This window comes from Onychomys torridus, chromosome 6, assembly GCF_903995425.1.
Source record: "Onychomys torridus chromosome 6, mOncTor1.1, whole genome shotgun sequence".
Lineage (NCBI taxonomy): Eukaryota > Metazoa > Chordata > Mammalia > Rodentia > Cricetidae > Onychomys > Onychomys torridus.
Genome location: NC_050448.1, coordinates 74,741,295 through 74,759,037, shown reverse-complemented (window position 1 = coordinate 74,759,037; position 17,743 = coordinate 74,741,295). Strand labels below are relative to the sequence as shown.

The 17,743-nt window shown below is 41.5% G+C and overlaps 1 protein-coding gene across 1 annotated transcript in view; it reads right to left on the bottom strand.

Moving 5' to 3' along the window:
• The window catches only part of Gdap2 (ganglioside induced differentiation associated protein 2), a 48,360-nt gene that overhangs the window by 24,962 nt on the left and 5,655 nt on the right, over positions 1-17,743 (bottom strand). Inside the window, exons 2-7 of the mRNA XM_036189842.1 lie at positions 14,657-14,896; positions 13,327-13,466; positions 8,935-9,088; positions 8,611-8,699; positions 3,839-3,915; positions 164-323 (exon numbers count right to left, since the gene is read on the bottom strand). Of these exons, the coding sequence (XP_036045735.1) occupies positions 164-323; positions 3,839-3,915; positions 8,611-8,699; positions 8,935-9,088; positions 13,327-13,466; positions 14,657-14,832 (796 nt within the window). The 5' untranslated portion in view covers positions 14,833-14,896. The remainder of the gene's footprint in view (positions 1-163; positions 324-3,838; positions 3,916-8,610; positions 8,700-8,934; positions 9,089-13,326; positions 13,467-14,656; positions 14,897-17,743) is intronic.

Sequence of the window (17,743 nt, the reverse complement as noted above, 5' to 3'; positions counted from 1 at the left end):
GTGGGAGTGAGTGAGCACTTTGAGAGAAGGGACCAGCAGGAGAACAGTAAGACAGGAATGACTATAACAAGGTAAATACCGTATCTGTATGAAAATGTCATAAGGAAACACATGATTTGCATATTAATTAAAGAAGATAGGAAGTTAGAATTCCAGCACTCACCCTCTGAAGCACCAGGTTTCTCACTTATTCTAATTTGCCGCTCAGGCACCACAGGCTCCCCTTCTGCATTTCCGATATCTGCAGGTAGGTATGGCAATGAATGGCTCTCCTCCTTTAACGACCTTGGGAAGTACAGAGGTAGCAGCTTTTGGTAAGTAGCCTGTGTCAGAAAAGTAAGGCATTCTGTGAAAACCAGTGACATACGAAAGTAGCCTGAGCAGTGGTTACTGTGGTCCCCGAGCTGTGAAGACACACTGAAGGATACAGGCCTCACACTCCCGATGCTCAGAGTGTTGTCTGAGACCTCACTCACCCCTTACACTAAACATGAAGAAACGATCCACTGGCCAAGTCAAAAGCAATGCCCGCCCTGGTCAGGGTCACCAAATCTGGAATGGGTAAAGTCTGACACTCTTACCTATGCACTAGACTTTCAGTAGCACACCGCTATTTGCCCAAGCTCAGTATTCCAGTCTCTATTTGACTTAAGTTTAGTTTTTCAGTTTTCTTAAAAAAACAAAACAAAACAAAACAAACAAACAAACAAAAAACACCCACCCTCAAAACCCATTTCTAACTATATCTGAAGGATTGATAGTTTCCCCTCATTCTTAGAAATTAAAAAAAGATAAATTTGACTTTGGAGAAGGAAATAAGGAGCAGTCAGATAGCTTCATAGATAAAGGCCACCAAGTCTGATGACCTGAGTTTGATTCTTGTGACCTATGTGGTAGAGAAGGAGAACCTGAAAGTCATGCTCTGATTTCCACACACACATTACCCCAGCCTCCTCCAGAACAGAATACACAAAGAAGCCTGATTTAAAAATGAGGGAAGGCAATGGAGGTGGGGAATGAATGAAAATAAAACATAGCAACATATGTTATGAAGATGACAAAACCCATCACTTGGTATGCTAACCTGAAAATTAATCAGTAACTTCCATGTGCTAAAACATAAAAATGAATAAGGTTCTATCTTATGATTTCCACATGCACAGTCCCTGTGCTCTTCTATAGCACCAGAGCAAATGAAGATGCTGTGTGCTGGTAGTATTCATGTTTGTTGAAGCACTCTGCCTCTTCTGCATCCTAGGAATTATCATATCATTGCTCAGCATTACTTATCAACTATTCTGAACTTTCAGGGGTTAAAGAGATAGTTACAGGTTACGGGCATTTGCAGCTCTTCCAGAGGACCCAGGTCCCACTCTCAGCACCCATACTGGGTAGCTCACAACCATCTCTAACTCCAGTTCCAGGAGATCCAACACCTTCTAGTCTCCATGGGTTTCTACCCTTGAATGCACATAAACTAACATAAGTACACCTCCATACACATAGATATAAAATAAAATGAATAAATCTTTAAAAACGATTAAAAGAATGATAACAAAAAAGTTATGGAGTTGAGTACTGGTCAATCAAGAAATCAGTATTCTACACAGAACTGCTGTGGGATGTTCTGTATGTTACATGTGTTACTCTGATTGGGTAATAAATGAAACACTGATTGGCCAGTAGCTAGGCAGGAAGTATAGGCGGGACAAGCAGAGAACAGAATTCTGGGAACAGGAAGGGAGAGACCTGCCAGCTGCCACCATGACAAGAAAGATGTAAGGTACTGGTAAGCCACGAGCCCCGTGACAACTTATAGACTAATAGAAATAGGTTAATTTAAGATATAAGAACAGCTAGCAAGAAGCCTGAGCCATTAGGCCAAACAGGCCTAATACAAGCATCTGTGTGTTTATTTTATAAGTGGGTTGTCGGACTGCTGGGCTTGGTGGGACCAGGAGAAAACTCTCCAGCTACACAGAACTATAACATTTCCTAAGCCTGGAGACTTTAGATTTGTACCTAAAAACTAAACAAAAAACAAAACAGGCCTGGTGTGATGGCACATGCCTTTAATCCTTACACTTGAGAGGCAGAGACAGGAGAACCTTTGTGAGTTTGAGGCTAGCTTAGTCTATACAGTAAGTTCCAGGCCAACCAGGGCTACATAGAGACCCTGTCTCAAAAATAACCAAACATAAACAAACAAATATAGACAGGGTCAGCATCAGGCTCAGCTTGTCAATGTGCTTCCTGTGCAGGCTTGAGCTCAGTCTATAAAAACTGCAGACGGTGGGAGGAGAGAACCAATTCCACAAGTGCCACGGCACACTGAGGATAGGCATACCTACACTTACACACACACACACACACACACACATACACACACACACACACACACACACACACGAAGATTTTTGAAGAATTCATATATCACACAGCTAACCTGTTGGAAAGACTGAATTCAGTGATTGTTAGGATATTCTCAATGTTGTACAATCACCACCATCTAATTCCAGAACACTGACATCACCCCAAACCAATCCATCAGCCATCTTTCCCTATAATTCCTTTTCCAAACCCTGAGCTACTAACTGTTCTGTCTCAATAGATGTGCCTACTTTGAACATTTCAATAAAACAATAATTTGTAGCCTTTAATGTCTAGTTTATTCCAGTTAGCATGTTTTCAAGGTCCACCTTTTAACATGTATCCACAATCATCTCCCCAAAGATGAAAACTATTCTATATATACTCTGTATTCCCTCATCAAGTCAGCTGTTGACTGTTTCTACTATTTGTCTACGATAAACAATGCTGCTATAAATACTTATCTTCACATTTTCAATATTTTTGCACATACTTAAGACTCTGCTCTATTATACTGTAACTAACTTTTGTATCTCATTGTAGTTTTGGCTTGCATTTCTATAATGGTCAGTGTTGTGAAGTTTCTTTATATTGGTCATTTGTATATCACTTTCTAAGAAGTGCATACTATCTATGCTTTTTCTTTAAATTTTTGGTAATTCATGGTTTCCATTCTTAAAAAGCTTACTAGCTAGGGAACACTGCCCTTCCCAGGGCTCTCTGACTCCTAAAATCAGGATTAATTTACTTGGGAATACGTCTTGTCTATGCAAACCAACCGATCATGCTCCTGCTCCTTCACTTCCTTCCCTATTTTAGCAGAGCACGAGAAGCTCAGTGACTACTAAAGGGTACAAACAGAAAAGTCAGGCGCTCTAAAGCTAAGGAAGCCCGTGAGATAAAAATAAAGCTGTGACTTTTCTAAATGGACTGAACTTAATGAAACCCCCCATACAAGAAGACATAAGCCTAATGACCCTGTGCCACAGGCTTGGCTACTAACTGCTTCCAGTTAAGCAGATGGTGACACTTCAGCAGCAGAGCAGCTATGTTGCTAAAACCTGGGAACGCAGCACTGTGGTTACAAGGCACCCTGAGCTGGCCCAGGCAGCAGGCAGAACCACCCACCTGTGCCATTTCACCTATGAAGACAACAGCCAAGCAGTAAAACTGTGACTGAAACTCTCCTTAGATTGTTGGTACATGCCTGTATTCCAGAACTTGAGATAGAGGCAGGAGAAAGGGGCAGCCAATACAGCCTGGTTGACCCTGTCAAACAGTGTGGGCTCCTTCTAGACTTGTTTAGCTTCCATCATAGTTCTCTCTCAGTGAATGAGCACAAGTCCCACTGCTGGGGACTGACTTAAACCATTAGATTGGCGTGCTTCAGACTCAGTGAACAGACGGCTAGATGAAGGGAGCACAAGCAGAATTAAGACTCAAGCTAAGCAAAATAGTTAGAAGATACCTCTTCGAGTTCAGAGACGGCAAATACTACTTTTTCAATGGTTTCCCCATGGATCTCCAGGAACCGCCTCACAGTGCCTACGGAAGAAGATGGAAAGACCTTCAGTGTTTAAACCCGGCTCTGAGGTTAGTTTGCAATGCCCCCCCCCCTTTACTTCATCAGCCACTGCTCAATTATTCCCATCAGAAAAGCCTGCCACGCCCCCTCTCAAGGCTCAACACACTTTCCTTCAGAGAGGCTGTAGCAGACATTTTTCAGTCCCTTTATGGCATGTCCTCTCTGTTCTCAGCCCGATGCTGGCCCTGAGGTGCCTGGCAGGAGCTTTATTGCACTTGCTGCCCTAGTTCTGGTGTCTGTGACAGTGGCTGGCTCCAGAAGATGCTGAGTCAGACCACTCTCCCTGTCCTGCATGTTCTTTATTTCCCTGGGGCCTCCCTTTGGCCAGAATGATCTAGTGCAAATGGAAAGCACAGTGCCTTTCTATTCATTCAATTACAGCTTTAGATGTGCCACTCAGCCCATTTCCTGCTCACAAAACCAAAGCTGAGTTATCTTTTTCTTTTGTTTTTTTGAGACAGGGTTTCTTTGTGTAGTTTTGGTGCCTTTCCTGGAATTCACTCTGTAGACCAGGCTGGCCTTGAACTCACAGAGATCCGCCTGGCTCTGCCTCCAGAATGCTGGAGTTAAAGGTGTGTGTCACCACTGCCCAGCAAGTTATCTTTTTCTTAATCTCTGTCCCCTCCTGATTCTCCTCTATCAAGACCCACTGACCCAACCTTAAATCTCCCTGGCTTTGGACCTTTATGCCTATGCCACTGCCTTCTAAAAATGCCCACATTTTGTTTTCTTGATACACATATTCTCTATAACTAATTTGTTAAATTTAACTTCAAATGCTGATGGCTCCCAAATTGTACAAATTTTCTGACCTACAGTACTAAATTACTTACTGCTTATTGAGCACATTTACCTAGATAGATAACCACAGATACCTTAGATTCAGTGAGTCTAACTCCCTCTTCTTCCTCGTATTCATTACCTCAGTTATAGACCAACCGCCAAGCAGCCACTCAAACCAGAATCCTTGATTTGCTTTCTTTTAAAAAATATTTAATTTATGCATTTGAGCATTGCCTGCATGTGTGCCTGGTACCCAAAAAGACAAGAAGTGGGTGTGGGGACAAAGATGGCTGTGAGCTGCCATATGGGTGCTGGGAACTGAATCCAGGTCCTCTGCAAAAGCAGCAAGTGTTATTAACCCCTGAGCCATCTCTTTTCAGCTTTATAACTTAAAAAAAAAAAAAAAAAACACTGATCTATTTACTGTGTGTGTACATCACAGTGTGGGTGCATACTCGGAGGACAACTTGCAGGAATTAGTCCTGTCCTTCTACCATGTGGCTTCCAGGGTTGAACTCAGGTCATCAGGCTCGGCAGCAAGCATCTTTCCGTGCTGAGCTCTCTCACTGGCCCCTGCATTTCCTTTGGCATTCCCTTTTCTTCCTCTTCAGTCCACACTGTCAAGCAGTTTCCATGGAGGATCTATTAATTCTACTGCTAACATTTCCAATATCCATCCTTCTCTCTCAGCTACTTTCAAGCTCTTAATGCTCATGCACATTTTGGCAATAAGCTCTTAAGTGGTCTCTCTTTCTTTCACTTCCAAGGCTGCAACTTAGCTGCTGCCTGGGTAATCTTTTTACAATACTTTCTGTAGGAAACAGAGCTGCACCCCTTGTAAGCTCGTGTTCGAAGTTCCTACATGCCTTGCCACACTGTCACAACTAACCACCTCAGTCCTATTTCTATTTGCTCCTCCCACACGTCTTCTACTGTCACCTAATAGTTCTATGATGTCCTATCTAGAGGTAGGTTAGCTCTGACAATATATTACTCATCCACTCTCTTCTGAATCTCTGTTTTTCCATGTCCTGGTCATACGTCATCTTCGTGTAGAACTCGACCCTTCCCTGAATTCCTCTATAGAGAATCTCTTGCACCCACCTTGGCTCATGTTTGCAAGTTTACAATAGATTTAATGAGATATATAGTCCCATGGTAAGTTGGAAAGCCTCTGCAACCTTTTAAACATCATCTTTCTATCTGTAAACTTTTTACAGCTAGACTGTGGATCTATTTAAGGTCAAGTATATTTTATATTACTATTACGTTAACTAAGTCTAGCAGAACATGGTGAATGATATGCGCTCACTTAAAAGTAACTAATAACTGCATTAATAATTCATGGCCTGCCTTGGTAAGTAACACAGTCCACTAATCTAGTACAGTAGGACTCAATGGTTGAGAGCAGAATAAAGATCTGCAACTCGGCTGCAGCTAGGTGCAAATCTGTTTCACTTCTCCTTCTGGTCTGCTTTCATTCCTTTTCCTTAAAGCAGCTTCCTAAAGGGAGTTTCTTTATAATATTTACATCTCATAAAGTTTTGACACTCATATGGAACTATCCCTTTACATAGTACTTTATGTTTCCTATGGAAGGTAAAATGCCAAGTAGCAATCAAATCAAATTCTCTCAATGGTGCTCATCTAGAAAGAGAACTCTGCCAGGAAAAAGAACAAGACTGACCTCATGACTCAAAGATATCAGCATGTCAGCCTACACTGTTCCTTCTAGTCCCATCTGTGCACTCTTCTTGGCAGCCAAACAGGATGTCACATGCTTTACATTTCTGCAGACTCTTAACTAGTGAAAGTGACATCCAGGATACTAATACCTCCAATATGGAAGCATGGAAGGTAAGTACAAACATCATGGGCTTCTTTTCTTACTGCTGGATCCTCTTGTATAGGACAGAGCACAACAGAGTAGTAACCTGTTGAATAAATAACCTAATAATTTTACTCCAATGTTGATGTTTATAGTTTCACAAATGATTTTACTGTACGTGAACTAGGGAAAAAAGATACTATAAAAGGTCATGACTACTGACTAAGAAGATATTGGGTTTTTGCATTTGAAAGTTTTGCTAATAGTTTAATAAGCAAGAAAGCTCTTGATTTGGAAGACATATTATGTTAACAGGTTAATTTTTAGCATGCATACACTACAAATGTGTGCAACCCACTTATTATTTTCAAATTCCAGAAAGTATACTATTGTCTCTGTATTTGCTTGTTCTGAATAAGATGCTCTATAATTTTACTGCATTTCAGATCTAGGTGAAACAGCCCTTATACCATTTGACTTGGTCACTTTTGAGATGTATATGCTTCCTTTCTGCCAATTCCATTCCTAGAAGTTGTCTCGTTAAAGACTCATCTTCCCATTATCGATAGTTATCTGTTATTGTGAATTACTCTTAAAACTGTGGGTGGACTGAGGTATTACTATGCAGTGAAGCAACACTTTGGACCATTTACCCAGAACAATGTCCATAGAGAATTCACATAGTAGTAGTATTTAAGGAGGGTGTGCAGGCCCTGTATCACTGTTCCTAGTGATGAGAACCTCACTATCTCAAAGAAACCAAAGCTCCTCCCTTGGAATGTCTGCAGTTAGAACGCTTACCTATCACCTTTATCACCTTTCCAAGGACCTGTAAAGATCTTAGAAAAACTTCTAAAGTATTTCTGCACGCTGTTGCAGATAGGGGACTATAGCATTCTTTCAATGGATGCACAAAGTAGATTATGATGATACTCCAACCCCTGCAACTGCAAAGAACTGCTGCTCAAAAGATGTACTGCAGCATAAAGTTACTGTGAGAGCCCTTCGGGTATTTGAAGATGGGCATCATATCTGCAAAAGAAGCATGCCACTGATGTTTCAAACAACTTGTCATTGTTTGTCAATGTCTTGTGAGCTGTGACCTAAAATGTATGGAGTACCCTGAGGTCATGGATTCTTAAGCTGACTACTAGATTTTATTTCTGGAAACTGAACCCAGAGACACATACATCCTAAGCACATACCCTACCACAGACCTACACCCTGAGCCCAACACTGTACTTTTATACCACATACAACACTGTGGGTCAGTTTGGACTCAGTGATTTTTTAAACCTAAACACACAGGGTTTTTTTGGTTTTTTTTTTTGTTTTTTTTGGTTTTTTGAGAGAGGGTTTCTCTGTGTAGCTTTGTGCCTGTCCTGGAACTTGCTTTGGAGACAAGGCTGGCCTCGAACTCACAGAGATCCACCTGCCTCTGCCTCCCGAGTGCTGGGATTAAAGGCGTGCGCCACCACTGCCCAGCTAACACACAGTTTTATACTAAAGAAGTCTTGGGGGCTGGAGAGATGGCTCAGTGGTTAAAAGCACTGGCTGCTCTTCCAGAGGACCCAGGTTCAATTCCCAGCACCCACATGGCAGCTCACAACTATCTGTAATTCCAGTTCCAGACACCCACAGTAAAACACCAATGCACATAAAATAAAAATAAATAAATTAAAAAAAAAGAAGTCCTTGTGAAAGGTGCTGTCTGAATAGAAAAATGGTAAGCAAATATATTATAAGTTTGTCTTTGCTGCAATTTTACAAATTGTTAAGATTATTCTTATTTTGATTCAAGTGCCCATTGTATTAGTCATACTTTCTAGTCTGGTATCGTTTTCAAACTTAATGAGCAAGTCTTGTAAGCTTTTATGCACAGGTATAAATCATACCATCCTAAGAAATTCAATTAAGAACTCTATTATCTATTAATGCAAAGCCTCTCAGAATGCCATGATCGTCAAATCAATGGATCTTCTTTGGTTATAACTTTATCTAGTAGTCAAAAACTTTAAGAACTTGATTTAGGTGTATTACTTACGAAGAGCAATGTGTGTTGCGTCCTCCAGAGGATAGCCGCGCTTTGCAGAATTGATGACACAGAAGCCAACAGAAGACATGGACTGTTCTCTGTAACCAGATAGAAAACAATTATCCACATACATAATCCATAAGCAAACTCAAAATATAAGTCAGTATCTCTCCCACCCACCAATAAATTTACAAGTTAAGTCAACTGTATTATTTGATAATCATATTAATATAAAATTTAACTATACTCTTTGAGAGCTAATATCTGAGCCCTTCAAAGCTTGGTTTCCACAGTGAGGTTTCATCTTTAACAGTGTGGAGGAACAGGCCGTACTTTGCCAGCTGAAGCACATTTCTGTAACAGCTGTACAGGGAGCTCTCGGCTGCAGTGCGATAGCGGCTTTTATACTTAGGTCCCACGGTATGAATGATGAACCGAGCAGCTAGGTTAAAGCCTTTCGTCAACTTTGCTTCACCTGTTCGGCAACCTGGGAACAACAGGGACACATAAAAACTTGTAAATATTAGGAAAACACAACTATGCAGAGCAGAAAACGGATTAAGAACTATGAGTAATGTCATTTTAAAATAGGACTGAATACAAGCATCCAAGTCTGTTCCCTCTGTTCTCAGGGCAGGGAGGCAGGACAGCAGCTGTAAGCACAAAGAGAGTGGGGAAGACACAAAGCAGAGAAGCAATCATCCAGGTTTGAAGGGGAAAGTCAATGGACCACGGGTAACAGGTTTAGAGAAGGAGAGAAACCTAACAGCCTGCAAAATGGGGTATGTAGTATAAAGCTGACTGCACTGAAGGGCAGTATCAGATTTAAAGCAGACTGTTTCATTTAAATCCTGAGTCCAAAGTGTTCATGTGTGAACTCTGGGTATGTTTATGGCCTGCCTCACTGTGCTTTGATTTCCTACTTAAGGGAGATACTCGCCTTATAAGATTAAATGAAGCTGGGTGGCGGTAGCACATGCCTTGAATCTCAGCACTCAGGAGGCAGAGGCAGGTGGATCTCTGTGAGTTCGAGGCCAGCCTGGGCTACAGAGTGAGTTCCAGGACAGGCTCCAAAGCTACACAGAGAAACCCTGTCTTGAAAAAAAAAATTAAATGAGCTAAATTATGCAAAGTGCACACATGCTGCATGGCTGTTGTTATTTCTGGAGAACACTAGAAAGACTCCAATTACTTCTTAGACTATGCTGTGATATGGACTATGAAGAGAAGTCTGGGGTTGCAGGTGTATATAATCAAAACCACAACAACTCTTTCCCAAGCCAGAACAGCAAGAACATCTTTACCACTGATGCAATAGAACAGGAGATTGCTCCTGGAGATGTTAAATAAGTTTCTGAATGCAGAACCCCAGGCACAACTGAAAAGATGGGATTCATTTGAAGTGTTAAAGCTGTCAGGAAAATGTCTAGCTGCCTGCCATCATCAGTTATCTAACATGGATATCCAAGGCCCAAGACAAAGGGGGAGTTGATCTGATAATCAAAGCAATACTCCCAATGAAACCACAGGATATCTGTTCTGCCCAAGACCTACCAATCAATAACCTTGCTGTTACAGAGTAAATGCTTGCATGCCCCCATCATTTCCTATGCCGAGACTTCACTGTACATACAATGGCATCAGAGCTGGTGTCTTTGGACGGTGAGAGGGGTAAGATGAGATCATGCTGGGATCCTCATGAGGAGGATTCTTACCTTTCCAACACAATGCTGAAATTGCTTCCTCTTATGTGAAGAGGTCCCCAAACCTCTAAAGATCCTGACCTGCTGTCAGTCTGATTCCAGACTTCCAGATCTCAGAACTGGGAGAATTAAATATTTGTTGATTACAAGCCATGCATCATCTATACTTTGTCCCTGTAGCTTGAATGCATTGATAGGCTAAGCATGGTGAACCACACCTGTAATCCTAGCACTTGGGAGGATGAGACAGGGGGTCCGAGTTCAGGTCCAAGTTTTGAACCATATGTATAGTAAGTTCTAGGCCAGCATGGGCTACACAAGACAGCACCTTAAACAAACAGGCAAATGAGTAAGACACACATGCACACATGTCTCATTAGCTTTTCAATTCCTCCCCAAACAGCACTAACACTAACACTTAACAATCACTAGAAAGTGAGGAAGTCCCTGACTAAAACAGAAGTAGAGAATACAAACTAATGCTCATCCTATACACAAGGCAGGGTGGAAACTACTTACCAAATGACCAAAAGTCCTGACACTGGAAACATGACTCTCAGAGACATATGAGAAGATGCAGCATCTCTGAGTCAAGACCAGAATGTTGGTTTAAAAACTACATGGAGGCCAGAAAACAGAACTTACCCACATTTGCTACAGACTACTAAAACTGTACGAACAGGAAAACTGAATAGGGGCTGAGACTACAGTTGAGGAAATCATCCAGAGAGCAAAACAAAGAGAAATTAAGAGAACAAAAAAAATTGGAAGACAAAACAAGGAATTACAGCACGCGCAGTAAGATTTTTTCCAATAGAGAGAAATACGGAAGAAAAGCAAGAAATTCCTCGGAACCGAGCATCACATTCCTCACTCCCTAGTGATCTTTAGGTGCTGCTGTTGGAGGAGGAGGAAGTGAGAAGCTAACAAGGAGTGACAGGTCCCCTGACACTGCGGCACTCCAGAGAGGAAGGTGAGGGACTAGTAACGCCTGTGGAGCTTCTGATCAGAAGATCCACATAGCAAACTGGCTGCTGTCTACCACTTCCAGACTGCAGATAGACTCCTCCATTTCCAAAGTCCCCCCTTTTCTGTCCCTAAGACCCCTACGCCAGGTGGACCCAGCATCTCCTCATTGAGCATGCTCAGTGTTCCAGCAGCGTCTCCAGCTCTGGCTATGTGCTCTGAACTAGAACAAGCAGCCTGGTGAATCTAGGTGTTCTAATTCTTTATAATGGAGTACAAACGACAACTCACACAACTTTTGTTTTATGAAAATAGCCACGTTTAAAAATGTGAAAGTCATACTGATTTGGAATGAGCTAAATGGCTACACAAATCCTACATGACCCATCTTTAGAAAGCTCAATTTCCTAGAAAAAGTTTTCTAGCGACATTGCAACTCAATTTTATGTACCAGGATTTTCAGCAACATGGCAGCTGATCTGTGCAATACTAGTTTTTCATCAAAAATATTCACTACGTTTTTGCTATGTGCCTAGAACTGAGGTAGGGTCACCATGATCATGCTGGCTTGAGAAATGAGAAGATGCAGACTGAGCAGTGACGTCATAGTCTCCAGTCCCACACCCAGTACAGGATAGGGTTACAAAATGAACCCTAGCTAAGCATTAACAACTGCCAAATAGTCTGTTAAATCCTGAGTTTTAATTTTTTTATAGGTAAATATTAAATTTAAGAGTGATACATTTTGTGTAAAATCATGTTCGCTTTTCCACTCTGTATTTTTTAAAAAGATTTATTTACTTATTTTATGTATGTGAGTGCTCTATCCACCTGTATGACTTTATGCCAGAAGAGGACATCAGATTCCACTAGAGATGGTTGTGAGCCACCATGTGGTTGCTGGGAATTGAACTCAGGACCTCTGGAAGAGCAGCCGGTGCTTGCTGGGGGATATCTTTCTGTACGCTGTGAATATATGTTGTTCCCATTGGTTAATAAATAAGCTTCTTTGGCCTATTGCAAGGAAGCTTAGAGGCAGGTAGGAAATCCAAGGAGAGAGACAGGAAAGAGAAAGGCAGAGTCTGGAGAGAGGCCAGCCTGCCACCCAAGGAGCAACATGCCAGCAGACCGGTAATGTCATGGAACACGTGGCAAACTATAGATTAATAGAAATGGGTTAATTTAAGATAGAAGAGCTAGTTAGCAAGAGGCCTGCCATAGGCCATACAGTTTGCAAATAATATTGAGCCTCTAAGTGATTATTTTATAAGCAGCTGTGGGACTGCAGGGCCCGGTGGGACCAAGAAACTTCTGGAACTCAGGACCTGAGAAAACTTATGGCTAGGGCTGCTCTTAGCCCCTGAGCTACACCTCCAGCCCCCACTTTCTGAAATTTTAAGTCTCACTCTAAGATGTATGAGTGTGCATGTGCATGCACACCCCATAGGGGTTTCTAGACTAGCTTCTCTGTTACTTTTACCACAGAACTGTTCAGTATTTTCTTAAAGATCCTTTCTAATTTCCATATTTTTTTTATGGCATCTTGTTATACAGTTTGATTAAAGGCATTTTCAATCCTCCTCAGTACTCCATGGCTTCTGCTTACTGGTTTGCTCCTCATGGCTTGCTCAGCCTGCTTTCTTAAAGAAGCCAGGACCATCAGCTTAGGGGTAACCCCACCCACAATGAAGTGGGTGCCCTCACATCAATCACTAATTAAGAAAATGCCACACAGGCTTGACCACAGCCCAATTTTATGGAGGCATTTTCCTAACTGAGGTTCCCTCCTCTTAGATAACTCTAGCATGTATCAAGTTGATTAAAGCTAGTGAGCACATCTGTCACTTTGAATCAGCACATGACTGATGAGGTGCACTGCTAGTGAACCCAAGGGCCTGGCTTTTCATGCACCGTGGGGATGGCAAAGGCTACTGGTTTCAACAACCAAAAATCAGTTATATATGCAGTTTTCTCCAAAAACACCCAACACACTTCTTCATGGTAGAAGACACCAAAGTACTCCCTAAGCAATAACATGCCTAGAGTGTCCAATCACCTTTCAGCTTCTGTAGGTCCTCTTTCAAATCTGGCCCCGCAAGCATGAAGATACTTTCTGACACAGGATTCTTATCTGTAAGGCTTTCATTGCTGGTATTCACAATGGCTGTACAGTTCAGTAATGCCACGTCTCCTTTCCTGAGGGACCAACAGATAAAAACAATTAAGGGAAACAGGAGGGAGTTAACTGGCCTAGTTTCCAACTTCTCCAAACCTTCCATCTTTGAAATACTGACTTTGCTAATTCACAAATCAAGCAATAGCAGAACAGGAGAAACAGGAGAAAATGCCTGACTCAAATGAATCCGACATCTTAGAGCTTTAGCGTAAGTGTTCCAACCCCAGAGTTCACAAGGCCATCATGTCACACATTTGCCCCTGGCTGTATTTCCTTCATTCTGACAGAATGCTTACACAGATGAAAGTAGTTGGTTTAACAAGTTTAGAAATCGCATCAGTCATAATAGCTAAAAGAATATAAGCAACCTAACTGCTCATCAACTAGTGAGCTGATAAGTGTGCTCTTAGTGTGCATACATGGAGTACTATTGAGCCATAAAAAGAGAAAAGTAGTACTTTGTACTACAGTGAAAACATTATACTAAGTCCAAAAGTCTCACATATTTTACTGTAGAAATTTCATGTACATGAAATATCCAAAACAGATAAACCAACAAGATTAATTCTGAAGATCTGAAGATAATGGGAACAACACTGTCTTACTGGGGGGGGGGGAGCTTCATGGTTGTACACATGTGGTAACATTTAAGCTGTACATTTTAAATCTGTACAGTTTACTCTATGATAATTATACCCCAATAAGGTGATGGTTGATGTCATTCTGTATGCTGTGAATGTGTGTTGCTCTGAATGGCTGATACATAAAACACTGATTGGCCAGCAGCCAGGCAGGAAGTATAGGCAGGATAAGCAGACAAGTAGAATTCTGGGAAGAGGAAGGCTGGGTCAGGAGTCACCAGTCAGACACAGAGGAAGCAAGATGACAAAGCAGAACTGAGAAAAGGTACCAAGCCACATGGCTAAACAAGATAAAAATTATGAGTTAATTTATGTGTAAGAGCTAGTCAGTAATAAGCCTGAAGTAATGGCCGAGCAGTTCTAAATAATACAAGCTTCCGAATGATTATTTTATAAGCGGGCCATGGGACTATGAGGGCCAGGCCAGGCAGGACCTGAGAAACTTTCTGGCTACAAAAAGGCTGTATGTGTAAAGGCAGTATTTCCATTATGCTAGGACATGAATAAAAAAGAAATCTAGAGGAAAATAACGAGGATTCATACACAGTAAGATATAATGAGAAAGTTACCAAAGAACCACTTTTCCATTAATGTCCCGGTTATAAAGAAAAGGCGATCTGATGGTGTCTTCCTGGAACGTCTCAGCTGTGCTGTCAGAGGAGCTTAATTCATCTTTATATGAGTCACCCCAGCTTAGCAGGGTGTCCACATCCACAAACTGGGAAGGTGCACCCAAGGGATCCATGGAATGGGAACTTCAGCTTGTGTCTCAAAATCCTCAGCAATTCAACAATTCCTGGAGACTTTAGCTTAAAAGAGAAGAAGAAGCCATTTTAAGACAAAAACACAAATATTATTTTAGTTCTACTAAACCAACACAGCAAACTCTGCTGTGGAATGGAATAAGCCAAGAGTACATACACTGTGTGTCTACAGTCACTGTAATGGTTGATTAAAACAAAGACAACAGGGCTGGAGAGATGGCTCAGTGGATAAGAGAGGGACACTCTTCCAGAGGATCTGGGTTCAATTCCCAGCACCCACATGGCAGCTTAAAAGTGTTTTTAGTTCTAGTTCCAAGGGATCTGACATCCATGACAAAATGCAATGCACATGAAATAAAGATAAATTTTAAAAAAAGGTCAACAAAATCTCCTAAAAAAATGGAAATAAGGGGTTATACAAGCATAAATTCTTTTCAAACTGCAGCTTTGTGATCAAAATTATCACAAAAATCACACTAGTTCTATTTTCAGAAAGGACTACTCATTCAATACTCTCTGAGCATCCATTATTGCAAAATAAGTAAATAAAATGCTCTACGATATGCTATAAGATATAAATAGATAAATAATATGTATAAATTAAAGAATTCCATCTGATAATAATGCTGATAAGTCAGTAAAACTGAATGAGACAAGGAAGTCACTACACTTAAGTACTAAGAGCTAAAGTTTCAACTAAGAACCAAAGAGGATAGATGAGGCTTGGGTTAAGAAGCAACATATATATGGGAGCTAGAAAGATGACTCAGAACATACTGCTCTTGAAGATGATTGGAGTTTGAGTCTCAGCTCTCAAGTTAGGAAGCTCATAACCACCTATAACTCCAGCTCTTGGGTATATGAGGCCCTCTTCTGGCCCCTGCATTAATATGCACAGACCACACATAGACATGCACATTTATACTTAACTAAAAATAAGGTAAAATCTTTTTAAAAAAGAAATGACGTGCAGATGAAAAATAAACAGGACCTAACACCACACAAGATATGGTATACGGGACTGCACATGGTAGACAGCTAGTTGTACAAAAGTTGGAAGAGGAAGGTTATAGGAAGGCATACATCGTCTAGAGCTGACCTAGGTCATGGAAAGTTCCACCAGATAAAGGGATGCTCAACTTACCACTGAATCCTATAGCTGTTTCAGTAAACTGTCCACTCATTCATCCACTCTACCTTTGTAAGCACTGGGTGTACATTAGGTACTGTTCTAGGTCCTGGGAACACTGGTAATAGTGCATTTCTACCTTAGGCAGCCCATGTGTCACCAGCGAAGAAAGGTGATGATGATAATAGTGTAACTAGACCGTGTGTTACAGAGGAAGGGTGATACATGAGGAGCAAGTTAAACTGAGAAACGAAGACAGAAGGGAAACAGCCAGGGCAAAGAGCAAAGGGCAAGAAGGAGTGAGTTGCAGTTCAGGAGGAGCCAGGAAGTCATTCTGGCTGGAGAATCTAATAGGTAATGAATTAGAGGATGAGGTTGGTGCAGAGCAAGGCCAAATGATGCAGTTGTAAACGACGCTAAAATCCTTAGCTCCTCCTCTAAAGATGAGGGAAGCCACTAGAGGGTCTTGACCATCACAACTAAATACAATGCTTGAAAGACTCTAGCTAGGGAAAGCAAGAGGGGCAAGAGAAAATACAGGCAGAAATCTAGGAGATAGTGGCCGTGAGAAATGTCAGCTTTGACATGCAATTGACAGGGAGAACTAAAGGACTTTCATAGGAACAGAGGGTGAGGAAGCACACAAGTCAGACAATGGCTAGATTACTTGCTTGAGCAACTGAGTAGGAGAGTAATGCTATTTACAGAAAAGCGAGATTGGAATAAACTGTGGAGTGAAGGAAAAGCAAGGGATTTCCCCCACCCATACGGCTTTTTGAATGTGCTGGTTCAAAATCCTTAGTCCCTAGCCATGTGTTTATTGTCAAACTGACAACGGGATGCTTGGAGCTAGAGCTCGGAGCAGAGGTTCAGCTAACAGACCTCGAAGTCTCAGCATGTGCAGTGTTGAAAGCTACAGGAACTAGGGAAGATTGCTGCAGAGCAACTGCAGACAGGGAGAAAGAGCTGCTAGGACTGAGTCCTACAGCAAAGTGTATACTAAGAAAGGCCACCCGGGAGAGGGGAGAGAAGGCTGGTAAGAAAGGAAGGAGGCCCAGCACAGGTGGGAGTGGAAGGCCAATAGAAGAGGCTGTTCATGGAGTGCTTCAGAAGGACGGCCAGAGCAGAATGCTACCAAAGGACCAAGACTGAGTGGGTTCAAGAAGTGAGCAGACAGATGAAGAAGGAAGAAAGTCCATCTGGGAACTAGTTTTTATAAAGCTTTTTGACACGATACCAACATTTATTGTCACACTCAGGGAGAACACACATGCTCTTCCAAAACTAATTTCTTGGTAAGAGAGATGGATAAAAGTAGAAGCACAGATCTACCAGAATATGCTAATTCTTCTATACACATAATTAGGTAGAAGTGTGGTCATTCACATGGCAGTTAAAAAAAAAAGATCTTGTAGATTATATCATGATAATTTGTACTAGCCTTCAATATTTATTCTAAATATGTCTTTAAAATCGAATTGTCTAGGTGTTGTACTTAGTTCACAACTGGCCTTTGACCCTGGAGGCAAACAGAACTTTGCTGCATGTTTATAAGTACCTGAGCACTTGCTTCAGACAAACTGAACAGAGGACAAATGCCACTCGCTCACTGTAACGACTGTCTGCAGAAATTCTTGATTGCAAAAAATAAACTGACTCATGCTCAAAGTTCTTAGTCATGAGAGAGAGAGAGAATTCATAGAACACATAAACAGTTTCTAGATTGCAAACTCGCACGTCAACTTTTGGGATGAAATTGCTTT